The sequence below is a fragment of the Salvelinus alpinus genome, chromosome 20 (genome assembly GCF_045679555.1).
Source record: "Salvelinus alpinus chromosome 20, SLU_Salpinus.1, whole genome shotgun sequence".
In the NCBI taxonomy this organism is placed as follows: Eukaryota; Metazoa; Chordata; class Actinopteri; order Salmoniformes; family Salmonidae; genus Salvelinus; species Salvelinus alpinus.
This window is the reverse complement of record NC_092105.1, coordinates 26509260-26533115: the sequence shown is the minus strand read 5'-3', so window position 1 is coordinate 26533115 and position 23856 is coordinate 26509260. Positions and strand designations below refer to the sequence as shown.

Below are 23856 nucleotides of genomic sequence, written 5' to 3'. Positions count from 1 at the left end.
CTGTTGTGCAAATGGAATAGACAACAGGTGGAAATTATAGGCAATTAGCAAGACACCCCCAATAAAGGAGTGGTTCTGCAGGTGGTGACCACAGACCACTTCTCAGTTCCTATGCTTCCTGGCTGATGTTTTGGTCACTTTTGAATGCTGGCGGTGCTTTCACTCTAGTGGTAGCATGAGACGGAGTCTACAACCCACACAATTGGCTCAGGTAGTGCAGCTCATCCAGGATGGCACATCAATGCGAGCTGTGGCAAGAAGGTTTGCTGTGTCTGTCAGCGTAGTGTCCAGAGCATGGAGGCGCTACCAGGAGACAGGCCAGTACATCAGGAGACGTGGAGGAGGCCGTAGGAGGGCAACAACCCAGCAGCAGGACCGCTACCTCCGCCTTTGTGCAAGGAGGAGCAGGAGGAACACTGCCAGAGCCCTGCAAAAATGTGCATGTGTCTGCTCAAACGGTCAGAAACAGACTCCATGGGGGTGGTATGAGGGCCCGACGTCCACAGGTGGGGGTTGTGCTTACAGCCCAACACCGTGCAGGACGTTTGGCATTTGCCAGAGAACACCAAGATTGGCAAATTCGCCACTGGTGCCCTGTGCTCTTCACAGATGAAAGCAGGTTCCCACTGAGCACATGTGACAGACGTGACAGAGTCTGGAGACGCCGTGGAGAACGTTCTGCTGCCTGCAACATCCTCCAGCATGACCGGTTTGGCGGTGGGTCAGTCATGGTGTGGGGTGGCATTTCTTTGGGGGGCCGCACAGCCCTCCATGTGCTCGCCAGAGGTAGCCTGACTGCCATTAGGTACCGAGATGAGATCCTCAGACCCCTTGTGAGACCATATGCTGGTGCGGTTGGCCCTGGGTTCCTCCTAATGCAAGACAATGCTAGACCTCATGTGGCTGGAGTGTGTCAGCAGTTCCTGCAAGAGGAAGGCATTGATGCTATGGACTAGCCCGCCCGTTCCCCAGACCTGAATCCAATTGAGCACATCTGGGACATCATGTCTCGCTCCATCCACCAACGCCACACCACAGACTGTCCAGGAGTTGGCGGATGCTTTAGTCCAGGTCTGGGAGGAGATCCCTCAGGAGACCATCCGCCACCTCATCAGGAGCATGCCCAGGCGTTGTAGGGAGGTCATACAGGCACGTGGAGGCCACACACACTACTGAGCCTAATTTTGACGTGTTTTAAGGACATTACATCAAAGTTGGATCAGCCTGTAGTGTCGTTTTCCACTTTAATTTTGAGTGTGACTCCAAATCCAGACCTCCATGGGTTGATACATTTAATTTCCATTGATAATTTTTGTGTGATTTTGTTGTCAGCACATTCAACTATGTAAAGAAAAAAGTATTTAATAAGAATATTTCATTCATTCAGATCTAGGATGTGTTATTTTAGTGTTCCCTTTATTTTTTTGAGCAGTGTATATTACAGTAGACAGGAAATTACATCAGAGGAGGAGGAAGGGCAGGTCTGCTTGCTCAGGGAGGGAAACTAAACACACACTAACCCAGGAGAGGGGTCTTAAGTCTAACACAGATGCTACTGATGTATTTTACAGTTTGACACCGTCACACACACCCTTTCACTGCACATACAGATGATACACATACTCACACAATGGTCATAGTCCATGCAATATAGGTGCTTGTAGGTGTGTGCATTATGCAGTAAAACCATGTGATTCTCATAGGAAAGAGGTCTCACCTTGGGTGTGGTTTGTCCTTCACTGCCATCACTGTCTTGGCCACTGTAGTGAGAGAAGAGAGAGTGAGTAAGACACACACACACACACACACACACAAACACACACACACACACACACACAACAGCCTTACTTGAGAGAGTCCTCCACCATGACCATCTCAACAGGGTAGAGCTGAATTCCAGACAGGTCCTCTGTTTCCATATTCACTCTGAGAGCAGAGAGAGAGAAAGAGAGAGTAGCGTCAAGCAACTACACAGATCCCCACAAGTTTTACCGCTCAATGCCCAATGAGTCTCTTTCACCTCCACTGAGACAGCCCCAGAGTTATCCAGTCCCTGTACTGAACTAGATGTTCACAGAACCAAGGAAGACAGTCAAATGTGCCATTTCTGCTACCATATACATGTTAGAGAGCAGGAGGGAGCAGCATGCGGCACAGTGTGTGTGCCAATGACTGGGCTTTGAAAGAATTAAACAAATACAGAATAGTAGCTACAAAGACAACATTCTGATATGGCCAAGTGGGACATTTCAATAACAACATTGACCTGAAATATGATTAGATGACACAAGGTGGATAATATATTTTACAGACTGAGCATTGGGCTGTGTATGGGCGATTTTGACTGCCTATCTGCATATGATAATGAGCCATCTGTTGGGTTGGGGGATGTACTTGTTCTTGTCATAAATGTAACCTCTGATTCAGTAGGGATAACGGTACTCCAAAGTTTTCAATGCAATGTTCCAACGGTACTTCATATAGAAGACAACAAATTATTATGATAATCATGTATAGGGCTGTCCCGGTGACTTTATTACCACCACACCAGCAGTCACGAGTCACCCCCACAGTCCCTGTGACTGTTGGTCACGGTAATCCCATCCAAAACTGCACAATGGAGCTGATAGGTAGTCTACCAAACTAGCTAACGGCAGTTGCAATTTATTAAGCAGTCGCAATTTATTTTTATATGGTGCACAAGACACCTGTCTGATTCCCGCCTGTCTCAGTGGACTAATACATTGCGGCGGCCACAGGGATGGCACAGTCCATCACTCTAATACATGTGATACTGAAATTGTATAGAGTTATATGATGTAAAAAAAATGCAACTCCAATAAATCTACACTGAACAAAAATATCAACACAACATGTAAAGTGTTGGTCCCATGTTTCATGAGCTGAAAAAAAACCAGAAATGTTCCACACACAAAAAGCTCATTTCTCTCAAATTTTGTGCATAAATTTGTTTACATCCCTATTAGCGAGCATTTCTCCTTTGCCAATATAATCCATCCACCTGCCTGATGTGGCATATCAATAGGATGGCATGCTGACCGCAGGAATGTCCACCAGAGCTGTTGCTAGAGAATTTAATGTTAATTTCTCTACCATAAACCGCCTCCAACGTCATTTTAGAGAATTTGGCAGTAGGTCTACCCGGCCTCACAACCGCAGAACACGCCAGCCCAGGACCTCCACATCCCAGCTTCTTCACATGCGGGATCGTCTTGAGTTTCTGTCTGTAATAAAGACCCTTTGTGAGGAAAAAAAATCATTCTGATTGGCTTGACTCCCCAGTGGGTGGGCCTATGCCCTCCAAGGCCCACCTATGGCTACACCCCTGCCCAGTCATGTGAAAACGCATAGATTAGGGCCTGATTTCCTTATATGAACTGTAACTCTGTAAAATCTTTGAAATTGTTGCATGTTGCGTTTATATATTCGGTCAGTATAATATTATTTTATAACAAATGTGCTTTCTCCCACGTTGGATAGATCTTGCTTCTGTTGCATGTTTGAGTGTTTGTTTAATAGCCTACTGAGCACCAAGCCTCATGCAACGGCAAAATGTAGGAAAAAGCTATTTCACAGATTGACGTTTTTAATCTTTGCCATCTAAAAAAAAATAATAATCACCAGATTGGTATTACTTATAATTTATTTCGTGTTTACACTGTTCCAAACAGGCAGAAGAATATAATAATCTAACAGCACCTGTTTGTCACACATAATATGCACGCAGCTCCTGGTCCTATATCCTCCCTTTTCTTGATTTCCTTATTGTTATTATTACAATTACTATTATGATCATCATTATAATAAAAAGTAATTTCGTTATCATGAGTAGGCTTTGTATAATATCTTTGTATAACCACCACCTAGCTGTAGGCCTAAGAGCATGTCCTGTTTTGTCTTAATACCGTAACTTACTTAGGCCTATATTTCAATATATAGGCTACTGTATCAATCAAACATTAATTTGTTCATGCCATCACAGCATACGAGACATTAATGCTTGAAATGCAATCAAGCATTTTAGTTTTTAAAAAATGAACAAAAGGAGCTGCCTCAACAATAAATAAACCGCAATTGCCAAATGAATGTAACTGTTTTCAGTCTGCTATAATAAAGGCTTTATATATTATATTCTTTTCCATTACAACAGCCTCTCTGGTACACATATTTAGTGTTGTCTAAACTGTACCAAATGGCCAGAAACAAAATACTATTGTAATCCAACAGCAACATAACTCACAACACTTACTGCTATACCCTCCTTTATCTTGATCTTCAATAGTTTCTACAACTAAGTAAAATGTCTTCCATAGATCTGACTTCACCTTTCCCTCCTGAGCAACCAGTAAACATTCACCCGTTTCAAGTTGCTTTCATGTCCTCCGCATCCATTTTGCTGTCGACCTTACTGTGTTTGGAGTTTGTTATAACCAATTTATTGATGTGATTATGATAGGCTATAGGTCAGGCCCTATTGGTCACATGCATGCAACTCTTAAATGTTTCACATAAAGAGAGCAAGGGTTGAGTGAATAGGGATTGTATTTCATAAACAAATTAGGGATTTGGGTAACAGAACTTGTCAGTCAGAAACAAGTAAGAAACTAAATGGCTACACTGGCTTCCTGTTAAGGCTAGGGCTGATTTCAAGGTTTTACTGCTAACCTACAAAGCATTACACGGACTTGCTCCTACCAATCTCTTCGATTTGGTCCTGCCGTACATACCTACACGTACGCTACGGGTCACAAGACGCAGGCCTCCTTATTGTCCCTAGAATTTCTAAGCAAACAGCTGGAGGCAGGGCTTTCTCCTTCCATGTGTGAGAGACGCAGATTTTGTCTCAACCTTTAAGTCTTTATTGAAGACTCATCTCTTCAGTAGGTCCTATGATTGAGTGTAGTCTGGCCCAGGGGTGCGAAGGTGAACGGCAAGGCGAACCGCCCTTGCTGTCTCTGCCTGGCCGGCTCCCCTCTCTCCACTGAGAGAGGGGTCACTTGAGGGGGTTGAGTCACTGACGTGATCTTCCTGTCTGGATTTGCTCCCCCTCGGGCTTGTGCGGTGGAGGGGATCTTTGTGGGCTATACTCAGCCTTGTCTCAGGGTAGTAAGTTGGTGGTCTGTTGATATCCCTCTAGTGGTGTGGGGGCTGTGCTTTGGCAAAGTGGGTGGGGTTATAGCCTGCCTGGTAGACCCTATCCGGGGGTATTGTCGGACAGGGCCACAGTGTCCACCGACCCCCCCCGTCTCAGCCTCCACTATCCATTTTTATTTAACCTTTATTTAACTAGGCAAGTCAGTTAAGAACACATTCTTATTTTACAACGATGGCCTACCACGGCCAAACCCTCCCCTAACCCGGACGACACTGGGCCAATTGTGCGCCTACCTATGGGACTCCCGATCAAGGCCGGTGATGATACAGCCTGGGATCGAACCCGGGTCTGTAGTGACACCTCTAGCACTGAGAGGTAGACCGCTGTGCCACTCGAGAGCCTGCATCTATGCTGCAATAGTCTATGTGCCGGGGGGCTAGGGTCAGTCGGTTATATCTGGTGTAATTCTCCTGTCTTATCTGATGTCCTGTGTGAATTTAAGTATGCTCCCTCTAATTATATATTCCTCCCCTCCCGGAAGACCTGAGCCCTAGGGCCATGCCTCAGGACTACCTAGCCTGATGACTCCTGGCTGTCCCCAGTCCACCTAGTCGTTCTGCTGCTCCAGTTTCAACTATTCTGCCTGCGGCAATGGAACCCTGACCTGTTTACCGGACGTGCTTCCTTGTCCCAGACCTGCTGTTTTTCTCTCTTGCTCTCTCTACCGCACCTGCTGTCTCGACTTCTGTATGCTCGGCTATGAAAGGCAAACCGACATTTACTTCTGAGGTACTGACCTGTTGCACCCGCTAAAACCACTGTGATTATTATTTGACCATGCTGGTCATCTATCTATCTTGAAGAACAATCTGGTCTTAATGGCCGTGTACTCTTATAATCTCCACCCGGCACAGCCAGAAGAGGACTGGCCACCCCTTAGAGCCTGGTTCCTCTCTAGGTTCCTTCCTAGGTTCCTGCCTTTCTATGGAGTTTTTCTTAGTTTTTCTTATCCACCATGCTTCTACATCTACATTGCTTGCCGTTTGGGGTTTAGGCTGGGTTTCTATATAAGCACATTCTATATAAGCATATTTATTTTTAAAGCCCTTTTTACATCAGCAGACGTCAATATAGAGCCGCATCATGCAGCCCATGTTTTGACTTCTAAGACATTCCCAAGTTTATAAGCCTATCACAACTAAATAAATAACAGTTGTATTGTGATAGTGTAGCCTACTGTATATTAAATGGATTTTTCAACAACAAAAAAAATTAAATGTTCCAAAGGCGTGCATCAACAGCTTGTATGCATGTAAGCCTGGAGGTGCTTAACATGTTTATGTTAATTAAGTATCATAATGGTGCCCACCTGTTAGGGTCTTGTAGTAGCTCCACAGCCTCCTTCAGCTGGTTGATCATGGCAATGTGTGTTCCTTCTGTGACCTTTGACCTATGGGCCAGGAAGTGAGTCATCTTGTTTACAATTCAGAACCACGTTTCACCAATACATAATATTTTTTTAATATGACAACATTCATATGAAGAATATTTTAAACGCTAACCTAATGTTGCCCTGGTATAGATTTCAAAGGCACAACCAAAATACATCATGTGGTTTGTAGCAGAACACACATAGCTTTGCTGTGGCAAGAAAATAGTATGGTGATGGTCTGTTAAAATAAAGAGCATTTTCCCAAGCCTCTTTTTGGGCCACATTCGACAGCGTGGGTCTATCTTTCATCTAAGAAAACAGCGACCACAATATAGAAGAGCCAAGAACAACTTGGGAGCAGCACAGCTTCTCAAAAGTCACCAAAGACGTTTCTACTTTAGCCTACAGTAAAGTGCTGACAGTGTACATCAATCAACGTGAATACAGATGGACAAAGAGTACTACTGCCTATGGATGCATAAAGACAAAAATAACACCTTATACTGTAGCCCAGAGAGAGAAAGCAAGAGAGCGAGATAGAGAGAAAGAGAGCGAGAGAAAGAGAGCGAGAGAAAGAGAGCGAAAGAGAGAGAGAGAGAGCGAAAGAGAGCGAGAGAAAGAGAGCGAGAGAGAGAGAGAGAGAAAGAGAGCGAGAGAGAGAGAGAAAGAGAGAGAGAGAGAAAGAGAGAGAGAGAGAAAGAGAGAGAGAGAGAGAGAGAGAGAGAGAGAGAGAGAGAGAGAGAGAGAGAGAGAAAGAGAGCGAGAGAGAGAGAAAGAGAGCGAGAGAGAGAGAAAGAGAGCGAGAGAGAGAAAGAGAGCGAGAGAGAGAGAAAGAGAGCGAGAGAGAGAGAAAGAAAGGACAGAAACAGCCTGACACAGAGACACACCCACTACAGTGAACAGAGAGAGGGAGGCAAAAAGGAGAGAACTGGATGGATGACGAGATGGAAGACGGATGGATGAGGGATACTCACGTCTGTTCAGAAGCCCAGTGTGTTTCTTCTTCTATCCTGAGGGGCTCGTCGTAGTCTGCCGCCCGTCCCTGCACGAGCAGGAACACACACACACACACACACACACACACACCGAGTTACACACACGCGACATCAGCTGCAGTCAGGTCACATGATCCAGAGGACCAGCCAGCGATTGGTTGCGGTTCAACATTACCGTCACTAGACTTTTTCATAGTGAGTGAGAGAGTGAATAAGCAGCCCAGTATGCCACCCCTCACACTCCCCTTCCCTCGTTCAAAGATCTGCTGACACAATCCACATGGGGTTGAAGATGAGACCACCCTATCAATTCAATTCATGGGCTCTATTGGCATGGGAAACATGTTTATATTGCCAAAGCAAGTGAAATAGATAAACAATAGTGGAATAAACCAAAAAATTAACAGTAAACATTACACTCACAAGTTTCAAAGGAATAGACATTTAAAATGTCTATGTACAGTGTTTATATCTTGCTGTCACACACCCATGGGACAGCAGGGGAGGGAGGTGAGAGATAGAAAATAAAAGACGGAGAATGGTGGGAATAGTAATCAAGAGTACCAGGAGTTTTTCCTGACCCTAATCTGAAGATATCATCCATACTGGCCTATTGAGATGACTGAGATATCATCCATACTGGCCTATTGAGATGACTGAGATATCATCCATACTGGCCTATTGAGATGACTGAGATATCATCCATACTGGCCTATTGAGATGACTGAGATATCATCCATACTGGCCTATTGAGATGACTGAGATATCATCCATACTGGCCTATTGAGATGACTGAGATATCATCCATACTGGCCTATTGAGATGACTGCGATATCATCCATACTGGCCTATTGAGATGACTGCGATATCAATATATCATTATCTAAATTGCAATCTTAATGATTACTGAAGATTCATATTCCATCCATATGCATTAACGTTACAGTATCATTAAGGGCCATTAATCAAGCCTACCGGCCATCCAAAAGTCTTCACCAAGAGTTGATGGATGAAAGTGTGATCGGATAAACAGTACTGGGTCATAGAGAACGAATGTAATATACATGAGACTGGAAGTCTGAACACATCAGCTACACTTTTCATTCTGTTAAAAACACCAATACTTTCATTATTTACAGCACGGCCATTTCCCCATGAATCTTTGACAATACAGACAGCCTTAATGGAAGTGGAGGTGCAGATATGCACATTATCATCCTTAGTAACAGCTCCAGAGTCAGTCTAGACATCTAGCTCATAATGGATGATGCTGAGACCCAGGTAGAAAAAGTTTACCCAAAATCAAAGGGGTAGTTCACCCCAAATGTCAAAATGTATGAATTCAGCAAGTTGCTCACCTAATTAACTTTAAACCAAATCTTTCAGGGAGTGAGTGAGTGCGAGAGAGAGAGAATGGCCTTGCCTTGATGTAGCTGACAAAGCAGTTGCTGAGAGCAGAAGAATCTCTGTAGCCAAACTGTTCCTTCAGGGCCTCAGTGGGGCTCTCCTCTATCAGTCGCACCCCGTCCCCGTGGGGGTCCGCTACAGGGGGCAGAGATCGAGGTCAGAGATCAATGGAAAGAATGTCACAGTTCAAAGGCTGTACTGTATGGAGATACTGTCCCTTATATATTATATATATATATGTTGAAAATATAGTGTTTGATCGCTTGTTTATGAGATTTGGGTGGATAGTGAAACAACATTACACTCCCCTCCGTATATATTTGGACAATGAAGATTTATGTTTTTATGTGTCTCTATACGTCAGCATTGGATTTGTATTCAAATGTACAGAAGGTGACAGTACAGTATTTGAGGGTATTTTCATGCATATCTGTTTAACCATTCATAAATCTCTTTTTTTTATTTTATTTTTTATAAACAATGCATTTAAATAAACAATGCATGTTCGTTAATTAAGGTGTGCAGAGTGAATACGTGGTCTGTGCAGGGTGAATATGTGGTCTGTTGTACGGTAATTTGGTAAAAAGCCAATTTTGACAATGCTCAGGACATTGTTTTCGCTGAGGAAATGTACGAGTCTGCTGTTAAGGCAAAGCTCGCTCTCTCGCATCCATCCGAGCTCTGCTAATATAACAGCCCAGATAGTCTGAGGCAGCTGTATTGTCCTCTCTGCTACACTTTTCCAAAGGATTGATGAGTCCACCATGTTGTACCAGGCCACATTCTTCCAATAAATTAGAGGGCTTAGTGACTAAAAGGTGACGGCCCTCATCTCATCTGAGTCAGTCTGATCAAGCCTGCCATTTAACACAAACTCAGCAAAAAAAGAAACGTCCTCTCACTGTCAACTGCGTTTATTTTCAGCAAACTTAACATGTGTAAATATTTGTATGAACATAACAAGATTCAACAACTGAGACAAACTGAACAAGTTCCACAGACATGTTACTAACAGAAATTGAATAATGTGTCCCTGAACAAAGGGGGGGGGTCAAAATCAAAAGTAATAGTCAGTATCTGGTGTGGCCACCAGCTGCATTAAGTACTGCAGTGTATCTCCTCCTCATGGACTGCACCAGATTTGCCAGTTCTTGCTGTGAGATGTTAACACACTCTTTCCAGGATATTTCTGGGGGGAATGGCCCTAGCCCTCACCCTCCGATCCAACAGGTCCCAGATGTGCTCAATGGGATTGAGATCCGGGCTCTTCGCTGGCCATGGCAGAACACTGACATTCCTGTCTTGCAGGAAATCACGCACAGAACGAGCAGTACGGCTGGTGGCATTGTCATGCTGGAGGGTCATGTCAGGATGAGCCTGCAGGAAGGGTACCACATGAGGGAGGAGCATGTCTTCCCTGTAACGCACAGCGTTGAGATTGCCTGCAATGACAACAAGCTAGGTTCGATGATGCTGTGACACACCGCCCCAGACCATGACTGACCCTCCACCTCCAAATCGATCCCGCTCCAGAGTACAGGCCTCGGTGTAATGCTCATTCCTTCGACGATAAATGCCTCCTTGCAGCATGCCTAAGGCACATTCACGCAGATGAGCACGGACCCTGGGCATCTTTCTTTTGGCGTTTTTCAGTCAGTAGAAAGGCCTCTTTAGTGTCCTAAGTTTTCATAACTGTGACCTTAATTGCCTACCGCCTGTAAGCTGTTAGTACCTTAACGACCGTTCCACAGGTGAATGTTCATTAATTGTTTATGGTTCTTTGAACAAGCATGGGAAACAGTGTTTAACCCCTTTACAATGAATATCTGTGAAGTTATTTGGATTTTTACAAATTATCTTTGAAAGACAGGGTCCTGAAAAAGGGACGTTTCTTTTTTTGCTGAGTTTACATGTTACACATACACTTCATTAGTACTGTTACACTCTCACACCACCTTCACTTTCAACACCATTCCCACCCAGTCTGAGGACCGCCAGCCTATCAGTGACCCCCTCCCAGACTACTCCCTGTGTGTGCTGACATAGCCTTCCTGGTGTATATCTTTACTTCCTGTCCCCAACTCTCACACACACACACACACACACACACACACACACACACACACACACACACACACACACACACAGAGAGAGAGAGAGTTTAGCCAGGGTCAACACTGCCCCAGACCTCCCTCTTTCTTACTCAAAAACAACAATCTGGAAGAACTCCCACTGAGCCACAGAGACACCATGAAGGCTCCGGAAACATCTCTTTCATCCCACGTCCTCTCTTTAGAGCAACAGAAAGTGACAATGTTTCTATTCTGTTTCCTCTTGTGGCAGATAGGGGAGTAACATAAACCAGAGGCCTCTCTACAGTGTCTATCTGGGCAGTGTTACCGTGTTATCCTAATCTGAGGATGTAACACACAGCCCTGCTGGCTGTTCTCTTCTCCCATTCAGGAGGGCTGGTATCGGGGATGGGTGGCTACTCATTGACAGGGTCGGTGGGTGGAGTGGGGTGGAGATATCCTTACTGAGAGTGTCAGAGACGTGTGGCGTTGTGTGTGTGTGTGTGTGTGTGTGTGTGTGTGTGTGTGTGTGTGTGTGTGTGTGTGTGTGTGTGTGTGTGTGTGTGTGTGTGTGTATGCTACCTGTGAGAGCGCTGATGTGTTCGCTGGAGTCGTCTTTGCTTAGCCCCTCCTCCTCTGTGATGTGGGACATGGGGACATTGAGACTCAAGCTGTCCTCGTCTGAGGGCTGAAACAACCACACAGCTCAGTTACCAAAAACACTAGCAAACATTTGTTACCAACAGAAATCTAAGCACTTCAGCTGGTACAACTCAACAGTATTTCAGTCAGAATCAGCCAAATGTTTCAGCTGCCAGAATACAACCAGATATTCTGTCAAATGCATCATTCCAGAGAACTGTCGTTTCATACCTGACAATATCTTCTTCACTACTTCTATCTGATCATCACAAAATACACTGAGGTCATAGATGAATGTATACGGGTAGAAAAGTAAGAATGTTATTTTTTTAAATGTTTTGTTCAAACTCCCCAAAAAAGAAAGGGAAGAAGACAAAGAAAAGAAAGAAAGAAAGACAGAAAGATAGCCTGCTACCCTCAGACTATGTGCTCAACCGGCACAGTACAGCCTAGAACAGCTCTGAGGAGATGGTGACTATTCAACATCACTAGGTAGATGTGCTATTTCTTGCATAATTTTATTATATACATTTCTAAACATTCTGAAGTCATGGCGCAGAAAATGAAGGGAACGTTCAATGGCAATGTATAATGTCGGACACATACTGTGTAATCAATGCAAATGTTACATACAAATGCATGCAGGCGTGCGCACACAACAAACAAACACACACACTCATTCTACCTCGGTGGCAGACAGTCTCTTGTCCCCGTTGTCACTGCCAACTCCTGAGTCAGTGTCCTGTTTCTTATTCTGGTCAATGTCCTCCGTGCTGAGAGCAGAGGGGTGAGAGGATTATGGGACGGCCAGGGTCAGGAGGTAAAAACGCACGCGGAGGAGGAAAGAGGAGAGAAAGTGTAATCGCTCCGATCACAGAGGAGAAGCACGGCTCTGTCACGCTCTCTCTTTCTCTCGCTCTGTCTCTCACACATGAAAGCTAGGTTTAAGGGAAGTTATCCACAAACAGTCTCCAGACAACTGAACCGAGATTCTCCCTCCCTCTCGCTCTCTCACACACACACACACACACACCTTGCCGTTTCTAGGCCACCTACATTTGCATCCCAAGGGAGCATGTTCACTGATCAGAGTGAAGCATATGGCATTCTGTTCTTATCTTCATTCACATAAACACGCTAAATCCAATTCTGGCCTCACACCTACTTAATCATTATTACCATTCAATATATAAACTTTGAGAATCCATGTGAATACAGTTCTACTGAAACATTGGGCCAGGGTGTTGGATCCTTCTACTATGGCTCTATGGCTGAATTATAAATAGCTCTGCTGTTCTTTTCCTCCACTGCCAGGAGTGTGTGTGTGAGAGTGGGATGTGAGTGTGAGTCTCTAAGCTCTCCAGGACAAAAGGAACATTTGTCCTGCCCACGCTTTGCAGTGGGGAGGGTTATAGGGGTGGGGGCGGACATTACAGGGCACATTACAGAACATAACATCCTCCCTCCCTGTAAAACACTTCTCTCATACACACTGTGAGAGGAAGGCTCAGCAGCAGCACTATAACAACAGGTAGAAATTGAGAATCTGGCAACACTCCGTGGTAAATAAATCAGAGGTTGCCAATACTGGTCCTAGAGAGCCAAAGTGTGTGCAGGCTTTTGTACCAGCCCAGCACTAACAGTTGCCTCCATTAGGGTTGCCATAGCAACTCACCTGCCAGTGGTGGGACGTGATAGGCTGAGGCGCTCCATGACAGGCAGGTAGAGAGAGTCAGGCATCTTGTCACTCCGACACGCCTCGATGCTCAGGTACTTAAATACGTGAACTTTTCCCTTTATGCAGATCTAGAAAACAGATCATCAAATGGACGAATTTGAGCAACTAGATGATGATAGAAAATTAGAAGGTACACAAATAATTCCACTATATGGAAAGCTAAAACAAAATAAACACAGTGACATGGTCAATAGAATGCCCTATGATGAATGCTACATTCCATTGCAGCGTATGTCATGCCAAGCTGTGGAGAAAGCAATAGCCCCATGCAGACCCAGACTAGGGACGGCCATTTGAAATATTTTCACTATTCAAATAATATCAGACAAAGCCTTTTCATTGTTAAAATAGGGCTATATATTTTTACTTTTATGAATAGGCCTACTTGCAAGTAATCGAATACTAACGTCCGTTCGGATATTTCATTATCTGTGCCCATCCCTAACCCAGACTGACCTGTGCAGGTGGGCTCTGTAGGGGGTTGTTCTCCAGCTGTAGTGACTGGAGCTGGGACATTTTCCTGTAGCACACTGGGATGGTGGACACCTTGTTACAGGAGAAATCAAACTTCACCAGGGGAAGCTCCGCCAAGTCTGAGGGCGAACACACAATTCCTAGAGTTAGAGGAGTAATTGTATGTGTGTCAACAGCTCTGGGACATGACTCCAGTGGTCTCCTGAGGGTCATCACTGACAGGGAGCAACATGGAGCTCCATCCACCTATCAGGTGAGAGCATACAGCCCTGTGGCCATCATCCTGAGGAAGAGGGAATGTCCACAAGAACAACATCTACCTAGCCCACATCAACAACCCAGTATAAACACCCAGACAACCTCTGAGCAACATCCACAGAATCCAGAGTGTGTGGGTTGACAAGGTCATGACTAGGATCATCAGACAGAACTTTCCCCTCTAGAATCCCCCACAGCCCAGCAGGAGCAGCCCTGATACTTCAAGGGTCCCTCACTGGCAAAGTTCCACTAACATGGACCATGCCAAAAGTTTAAAATAAACTGGAGGAACGCATCTTAGGCACTAACCTCGGCACAAACCCCTATGGCCCTGTCCATGTGGGAGGAGATACATAGCTAGGGAACAGAAGAAAGTCAGCCTCTCTGTCTGTGGTTATCACAACATTGGAAAATACTGATAAACTAAATAGCAGCTATTAGGCTGGGTGTTACTGGTGTACTGTTGTCGTATCATATGCATTTAAATGGGTAACATTGGATAAAGTAGTCCTTAAATCAGACAGAGAAAACAGACAGTGAAAGATCAATGACAGAGGGAGAAATATAGTAAATATATTAACAGCCCAAGTTTTAGTAATGTTCTGAGAACGGTAATTATAGGTTATTGGAAGGTCATTAAATAACATTGAGAACATGTTTCAATAAGACTTTTTATAACACCGTTAGCTTAGTTTGGGTTAAATGTTTTCAACTCCAAGCACAGGAATTATGAGAACATGACTCTAAATAGAACAATGAGGAAACCTGTAAAAAGCATAAGTACTGAAATTCCCACAGAAGAATGTTGTTTCTTAAAGTTCTCTGAACGTTCTGAGAACATGACTTTAAATAGAACCATGAGGAAACCTTATGCTGAAGTACAGAAATTCTCAGCTAAGAAACATATGGTTCTCAGAACGTTATGAGCTAGCTGGGTATCCTGCACCATTCCCATAAGTTTGTGGGAGGGTTGTATGCAAAATAATCACAGGACAAGCAAGCTCTCACAAAGCTCTAACAAAACACATGCTTCTCAGAACGTTACGTGCTAGCTAGGAGAGAAAGAGTAACAGACAGAGCTAGAGAGTCTCAGAGATTCTGTGCCAGCAACACATTCCTCAAAAGGTCGAAATTCAAGCGAAACAATGACGACTATATCTCTCTGACAACCTTTTATAATTAAAATCGCTGAGATGACAAAGATAAATCTTGGCTTGGAGGACATGAGGGTGAGCTCCAAATATAATTTTTTTAACCAACCAGTATTCTACTTTTCTTAATTAGCTGAAATGAGAAAGTCTGTCACATCCTCTTCCCTCAAGGTCACCCCTTAAAATAACTTATGAGGGACTTCTACTATCATTCAGTCTAAAAAGGGAGATATCTCATTCTGAATAGTACAGTAAATCAATTCCAGCTTTCAAGAACTTTACCAGCATTTTCTACAACAGGATTTCAACCTCCAGACAATATTTTCAGAATCTATATCACCTACTGCAGGTATTCCCAAACTGGGGTACACGCAATGCCGTCGGGGGTACCCCAAATAAAAATGTGATTCACATTCTTTTACATTTGTGGCTTTTTCAAGAATCTCAAATATAAAATACATTTTGATTTGTTTAACAGTTTTCAGTTACTACATGATTCCATATGTGGTATTTCATAGTTTTGATGGCTTCACTATTACTCTACAATGTAGAATAATAGTAAAAATAAAGAAAAACCCTTGAATGAGTAGGTGGTCTAAAACTTTTGACTGGTAGCGTATGTGAGAGTGGACCCTCACTAGTATGAAAACTAAATACAGGCACAGACTGTGTGTGGGAAATGATTTATGACTGAGACTCTCTCCAACACAACATTGCAGAGTTATATGCATCCTTTCAAGCACACCCTTCTCATTAACCTGTGGTGAGTAATTCACAATTTTGATGAACAAATAAGGTTTTAATAATAATATTTTTTTTATTTACCCCCTTTTCCTCCCCAATTTCATGGTATCCAATTGGATAGCTACAGTCTTGTCTCATCGCTGCAACTTCCGTACGGACTCGGTAGAGGCGAAGGTCGAGAGCCGTGCGTTCTCCGAAACCCAACCCAACCAAGCCGCACTGCTTCTTGACACAATGCCCACTTAACCCGGAAGCCAGCCGCACCAATGTGTCAGAGGAAACACCGTACACCTGGCGACCGTGTCAGCCTGCACTGCGCCCGGCCCGCCACTAGTGCGCGATGGGACAAGGACATCCCTGCCGGCCAGACCCTCCCCTAATCCGGACGACGCTGGGCCAATTGTGCGCCACCCCATGGGTCTCCCGGTCACGGCCAGCTGCGACAGAGCCTGGACTCGAACCCAGAATCTCTAGCGGCACAGATTAGACCACTGCACAACTCAGGAGGGCCCAAATAAGGTTTTATATGTAAGATGGTTAAATAATGAGCAAAATAATTGATTATTATTATTTGTGCCTTGGTCCTATAAGAGCTCTTTGTCACTTCCCACGAGCTGGGTTGTGACAAAAACTCACACTCATTCTTATGTTTAATAAATGTATCGTATAGTGTGTGTGTGTGGCAGGCGTAGAATGATGGCAAAAAACTACATTTGAGAGTGCGCTGACCCTGGTGCTAGAGGGGGTATGCAGCTGGAGGTTGAATGAAGCAGTACGGGACTATAAAAAGTTTGGAAACCACTGGAAACCACTGACCTACTGAATCAGTAACCATAGGAATTTCCAAAAACCAACAAAGAAACACTTTCCTTCAGTAAACCTCTAAGGCAAGACGACTAAAATACCTCAGTGCCTTGGTGGTCCAGTAAGGAGGTCTCAACAAAAAGACATTTGAGGAGGGACGCCCCGAAAGTTCAACAACCATTCATCTAAAACCCGATTTCCCAACATCCCCTCCTCCCCAGGGCTCTCATCCAATCCACTATCTCCTCTCCTGTCCTCCACTAACGGAGTCGAGCCTCCTGGCCCCAGATTAAGGCTCATCAATCAAACCCAGAGAGGATGGAGCATCTGCAGCGGGATCATAAAGCACTTTCTGTAAATCTGCAACAGAGACGCACACAAGGAAAATATGTAGTAAGACTGGTCGTAAAAATACTCTCGTCCATCATTCAGACAACGAGAGGTTCTGACAGATGGTGGGTGGCGTCTCTGGGACTTAAAGAGCTGTCCTGTCACAGACGTCTTTTACTCTACTAGACCTCTCAAACCACAAAGACCACTGCTACAATACCCCTAGGCCCTAAGACATACCAGGAGACTGGATCATAGACATCATATATATGTCTGAGACAGACATACACTGAACAAAAATATAAAAAACGCAAAATGTAAAAGTGTTGGTCCCATGATTCATGAGTTGAAATAAAACATTCCCGAAATGTTCCATACGCACAAAAACCTTATTGCTCTCAAATTTTGTGCACACATTTGTTTGCATCCCTCTTAGTGAGCTTTTCTCCATTGCCAAGATAATCCATCCATCTGACAGGTGTGGCATATCAAGACACTCATTAAACAGCATGATCATTACACAGGCGCACCTTGTGCTGGGTACAATAAAAGGTCACTAAAACAGGGGTGGGAAATTCCAGTCCTCGAGGGCCTGATTGGTGTCACAGTTTTTCCCCAGCCCCAGCTAACACACCTGACTAGAATAAACACCTAATCATGATCTTCAGTTTAGAATGCAATTTGATAAAATCAGCTGTGTTTGCTAGGGATGGAGAAAAAGTGTGACACCAATCAGGCCCTCGAGGACTGGAGTTGCCCACCCCTGCTCTAAAATGTGCAGTTTTGTCACAGAACACAATGCCACAGACGTTCCAAGTTGAGGGAGCGTGCAATTGGCATGCTGACTACAGGAATGTCTACCAGATCTGTTGCCAGAGAATTTCATGTTAATTTCTCTACCATAAACTGCCTCCAATGTCGTTTTAGAGAATTTGGCAGTACGTCCAACCTGCCGCAGCAGATCATGTGTAACCATGCCAGCCCAGGACCTCCAAATCCGGCTTCTTCACCTGCGGGATCGTCTGAGACAAGCCCCCTGGACAGCTGATGAAACTGTGGGTTAGCACAACAGAAGAATTTCTGAACAAACTGTCAGAAAGTCTCAGGGAAGCTCATCTGCGTGCTCGTCGTCCTTACCAGGGTCTTGACCTACTGCAGTTTGGCGTCGTAACCGACTTCAGTGGGCAATTGCTCACCTTCGATGGCCACTGACACGCTGGAGAAGTGTGCTCTTCATAGATTAATCCCTGTTTCAACTGTACCGGGCAGTTTGGGCGTCGTGTGGGCGAGCGGTTTGCTGATGTCAACGTTGTGACCAGAGTGCCCCACGGTGGCGGTGGGGTTATGGTATGGGTAGGCATAAGCTACAGACAACGAATAGAATTACATTCTATCAGTGGCAATTTGAGTGCACAAAGATACAGTGACAAGATCCTGAAGCCCATTGTTGTGCCATTCATCCGCCGCCATCACCTCATGTTTCAGCATGATAATGCATGGCCCCTTTACACAATCTGTACACAATTCCTGGAAGCTGAAAATGTCCCAGTTCTTCCATGGACTGCATACTCACCAGACATATCACCCATTGAGCATGTTTAGGATGCTCTGGATCGACGTGTATGACAGCGTGTTCCAGTTCCTGACAATATCCAGCAACTTTGTGTAACCGATGTGAAATGGCTAGCTAGGTAGCGGTGGTGTGCGCTAGCAGCCTTTCAGTCGGTGACTTCACTTGCTCTGAAACCTTGAAGTAGTGGTTCCCCTTGCTCTGCAAGGGCCGCGGCTTTTGTGGAGCGATGGGTAATGATGCTTCGTGGGTGACTGTTGTTGATGTGTGCAGAGGGTCCCTGGTTCGCGCCCGGGTCAGGGCGAGGGGACGGACTAAAGTTATACTGTTACATTTGCACAGTCATTGAAGAGGACTGGGACAACATTCCACAGGCCACAATTAACAGCCTGGTCACCTCTATGAGAAGGAGATGTGTAAATTCTCACAATGACCAAGTTTCTGCTCACAAGACCAAACATTTTCTCAGTGCCCCAAAAAATTTGGGGGAACATTGGTCACAGCCCTGCTGAATGTGTTTCTTTGAAATGTTTATATATTCTGAACTATATTCCAAGTAACTGATATCTGAGCCCAGCCAAATCACAGACCCACTGAACAAAAATATAAACACGAAATGCAACAATTTCAAAGATTTTACTGAGTTACAGTTCATATAAGGAAATCAGTCAATTCAGATAAATTGATTAGCCCCTAAATTGTGGATTTCACATGACTTGGAATACAGATATGCCTCTGTTGGTCACAGATACCTTTAAAAAAAAAAGGTAGGGGCGGGGATCAGAAAACCAGTCAGTATCTGGTGTAACTACCATTTGCCTCATGCAGCGTGCTTACAGTGAACACTGAGGCTGTACCCTTAGTTTTAGATAGTAGCCGATAGGCCATTGTGGCTATTTGAGTATAACATAGTTCTACCAACAAAACAAAACGGAGCAAATCCCATAACATTATCATATGTAAATAGCTTTTGATTTCTATGATTATAGTCTACAGTAGCCTATACGTGCTGTTCAATGCAGGCCTACATTGCATGAGACTTTTAAACACGTTTTTACATTATAAAGGGCTTGACATTAATTCATGATGTTTTACTTGGTCTGTGACATCATAGGCCAAATAGGTTTTAGGTTAGGTTAATTTGTATTGTGTTGCAGGATGCAAAAAAACAATTACAATTAATTATCATTACCATACAGAGAATTAGACAATGTAGCCTACCCCTCTGCTTATTGGCTTATTTGCACAGTCAAGCCTGTCTCAAAATACAACACTGCCCCTTTATGACATAAGCTTTTTACCTGACTGGCTTTTCAAAGACAACTTGAAATGTAGCCTACACGTTTTGTGCTCTTGTAGGAAGCAGTAACACCCCATTGCTGACCTATACTTATCTATAACTGGGCTAATAACTCGCTAACTAGCAAAGAATATCAACAAATGTGCACACGTGCGGATCAAATCTGAAAAACCCATTGCCTCCCGGGTGATTGGAAGACTGATCGTGGGCTACCCCGCCAATAGAATTCTACTCCGTTGCACTCTGGCTAAAAGAAAATCAAAGACTCAATCTTGCAAAGTTAGATTTGTTTTTGGTTTGTTGCATTGAAAAGTTGCTGATATAATGTTGAGTCGATCACAGAAAAAACGTTGATCTATATAGCGCGGCAATCATGGAAGTAATCTCTTGTGCACACGCGCAATTTATAGTGAACGTTAGCTATGACTTAATTGAATAACCGTGTAACTGACCGTTATGAACACTGCCAATAAAATACCCATCAAAACTGTTTAAAATAGGCCCTACATTCATTAACTTTATTTTCATGTACAGTGCATTCGGAAAGTATTCAGACCCCTTCACTTTTCCCACATTTTGTAACTTTACAGCCATATTCTAAATAGGATTAAATTGTTTTTTCCCCCTCAATCTACACACAATACCTCATGAATGACAAAGCAAAAACAGGTTTAGAAATGTTAGCAAAAACAAAAACATGAATAAAAAAAAATACAATAAATATAACATTTACATAAGTATAAAGACCCTATACTAAGTACTTTGTTGAAGCACCTTTGGCAGAGATTACAGCCACGAGTTGTTTTAGATACAGTATGATGCTACAAGCTTGGCACACCTGTATTTGGAGAGTTTCTTCCATTCTTCTCTGCAGATCCTCTATCATATCTAATTTCAGGTCTCTCCAGAGCTGTTAGATCGGGTTCAAGTCCGGGATCTGGCTGGGCCACTCAAGGGCATTCAGAGACTTGTCCCGAAGCCACTCCGGCTTTGTCTTGGCTGTGTGCTTAGGGTCATTGTCCTGTTGGAAGGTGAACCTTCGCCCCAGTTTGAGATCCTGAGAACTCTGGAGCAGGTTTTCATCAAGGACCTCTCTGTACTTTGTTCCGTTCATCTTTGCCTTGATCCTGACTAGTCTCCCAGTCCCTGCCGCTTAAAAACATCCCCACAGCATGATGCTGCCACTACCATGCTTCACCGTAGGCAGCATTCGCGCAAAACTGAAAATGTGAACCACCGCATTTAACCATAGAAAGATGACTGGGAATATGGCCGAATATAAAGAGTGTAGTTATTTCATCCGCAAGGCAATCAAACAAGCGAAATGTCGGTATAGGGACAAAGTGGAGTCGCAATTCAACGGCTCAGACACGAGACGTATGTGGCAGGTTCTACAGGCAATTACGGACTACAAAAAGAAAACCAGCCACGGACACAGATGTCTTGCATCCAGACAAACTAAACACGTTTGCCCGCTTTGAGGATAATACAGTGCCACCGACGCGGCCCGCTACCAAGGACTGCGGGCCCCCCCTCTCCTTCTCCATGGCCGACGTGAGTAAGATAATTAAACGTGTTAACCCCCGTAAGGTTGCTGGCCCAGACGGCATCCCTAGCCGCGTCCTCAGAGAATGCGCAGACCAGCTGGCTGGTGCGTTTATGGACATATTAAATCACTCCCTATCCCAGTCTGCTGTCCCCACATGCTTCAAGATGGCCACCATTGTTCCTGTACCCAAGAAGGCAAAGGTAACTGACCTAAATGACAATCACCCCGTAGCACTCACTTCTGTCATCATGAAGTGCTTTGAGATACTAGTTAAGGATCATATCACCTCCACCTTACACCCTAGACCCACTTCAATTTGCATACCGCCCCAACAGGTCCACAGGCGATGCAATCACCATCACACTGCCCTATCCCATCTAGACAAGAGGAATACCAAAGTAAGAATGCTGTTCATTGACTACAGCTCAGCATTCAACACCATAGTACCCTTCAAGCTCATCATTAAGCTTGAGGCCCTGCGTCTCAATCCCTCCCTGTGCAATTGGGTCCTGGACTTCCTGACGGGCTGCCCCCAGGTGGTAAAGGTAGGAAACAACATCTCCACTTCGCTAATCCTCAACACTGGGACCCCACAAGGGTGCGTGCTCAGCCCCCTCCTGTACTCCCTGTTCACCCATGAATGCGTGGCCATGCACGCCTCCAACTCAATCATCAAGTTTGCAGAGAACAGTAGTGGGCTTGATTACCAACAACGACGAGACAGCCTACAGGGAGGAGGTGAGGGCACTCAGAGTGTGGTGTCAGGAAAACAACCTGCCACTCAACATCAACAAAACAAAGGAGCTGATCGTGGACTTCAGGAAACAGCAGAGGGAGCATCCGCCTATCCACATCGATGGGACAGCAGTGGTGAAAGTGGAAAGTTTTAAGTTCCTTGGCGTACACATCACGGACAAACTGAAATGGTCCACCCACACAGATAGTGTGGTGAAGAAGGCTGGGTTGTCTTGTCACCTAAATCCTTCAAACTTTTACAGACGCACAATTGAGAGCAACCTGTCGGGCTGTTTCACCGCCTGCTACGGCAACTGCACCTCCCTCAACCACAAGGCTCTCCAGAGGGTGGTGAGGTCTGCACAACGCATCACCGGGGGCAAACTACCTGCCCTCCAGGACACCTATAGCACCCGATGTCACAGGAAGGCCATCCAGAAGGCGAGGTCAGTACAGGTGCATCAAAGCTGGGACAGAGAGAATGAAAGACAGCTTCTATGTCAAGGCCATCAGACAGTTAAACAACCACCACTAACATTGAGTGGCAGCTGCCTACATACAGACTCGAAATATTGGCCACTTTAATAAATGGATCACTAGTCACTTTAAATAATGCACGTTAATGTTTACATATCTTACATTGCTACCACCATTGCTATATACTGTATTTTATACCATCTATTGCATCTTGCCTATGCTGCTTGGTCATCGCTCATCCATATACAGTGGGGAGAACAAGTATTTGATACACTGCCGATTTTGCAGGTTTTCCTACTTACAAAGCATGTAGAGGTCGTTAATTTTTATCATAGGTACACTTCAACTGTGAGAGACGGAATTTAAAACAAAAATCCAGAAAATCACATTTTTAAGTAATTAATTCGCATTTTATTGCATGACATAAGTATTTGATCACCTACCAACCAGTAAGAATTCCGGCTCTCACAGACCTGTTAGTTTTTCTTTAAGAAGCCCTCCTGTTCTCCACTCATGACCTGTATTAACTGCACCTGTTTGAACTCGTTACCTGTATAAAAGACACCTGTCCACCCACTCAATCAAACAGACTCCAACCTCTCCACAATGGCCAAGACCAGAGAGCTGTGTAAGGACATCAGGGATAAAATTGTAGACCTGCACAAGGCTGGGATGGGCTACAGGACAATAGGTAAGCAGCTTGGTGAGAAGGCAACAACTGTTGGCGCAATTATTAGAAAATGGAAGAAGTTCAAGATGACGGTCAATCACCCTCGGTCTGGGGCTCCATGCAAGATCTCACCTCGTGGGGCATCAATGATCATGAGGTAGGTGAGGGATCAGCCCAGAACTACACGGCAGGACCTGGTCAATGACCTGAAGAGAGCTGGGACCACAGTCTCAAAGAAAACCATTAGTAACACACTACGCCGTCATGGATTAAAATCCTGCAGCGCACGCAAGGTCCCCCTGCTCAAGCCAGCGCATGTCCAGGCCCGTCTGAAGTTTGCCAATGACCATCTGGATGATCCAGAGGAGGAATTGGAGAAGGTCATGTGGTCT

At 44.6% G+C, this 23856-nt stretch overlaps 1 protein-coding gene across 7 annotated transcripts in view; it reads right to left on the bottom strand.

The window, feature by feature from the left end:
* Nucleotides 1-23856, bottom strand: part of lrch1 (leucine-rich repeats and calponin homology (CH) domain containing 1) — a 101073-nt gene that overhangs the window by 20799 nt on the left and 56418 nt on the right. For all 7 annotated transcript variants that reach the window (XM_071355130.1, XM_071355134.1, XM_071355132.1 and 4 more), the window contains exons 5-13: nt 13859-13995; nt 13340-13470; nt 12350-12437; nt 11605-11710; nt 8967-9085; nt 7523-7590; nt 6486-6566; nt 1849-1926; nt 1718-1760 (exon numbers count right to left, since the gene is read on the bottom strand). In XM_071355130.1, coding sequence (XP_071211231.1) covers nt 1718-1760; nt 1849-1926; nt 6486-6566; nt 7523-7590; nt 8967-9085; nt 11605-11710; nt 12350-12437; nt 13340-13470; nt 13859-13995 — 851 coding nt within the window. The remainder of the gene's footprint in view (nt 1-1717; nt 1761-1848; nt 1927-6485; nt 6567-7522; nt 7591-8966; nt 9086-11604; nt 11711-12349; nt 12438-13339; nt 13471-13858; nt 13996-23856) is intronic.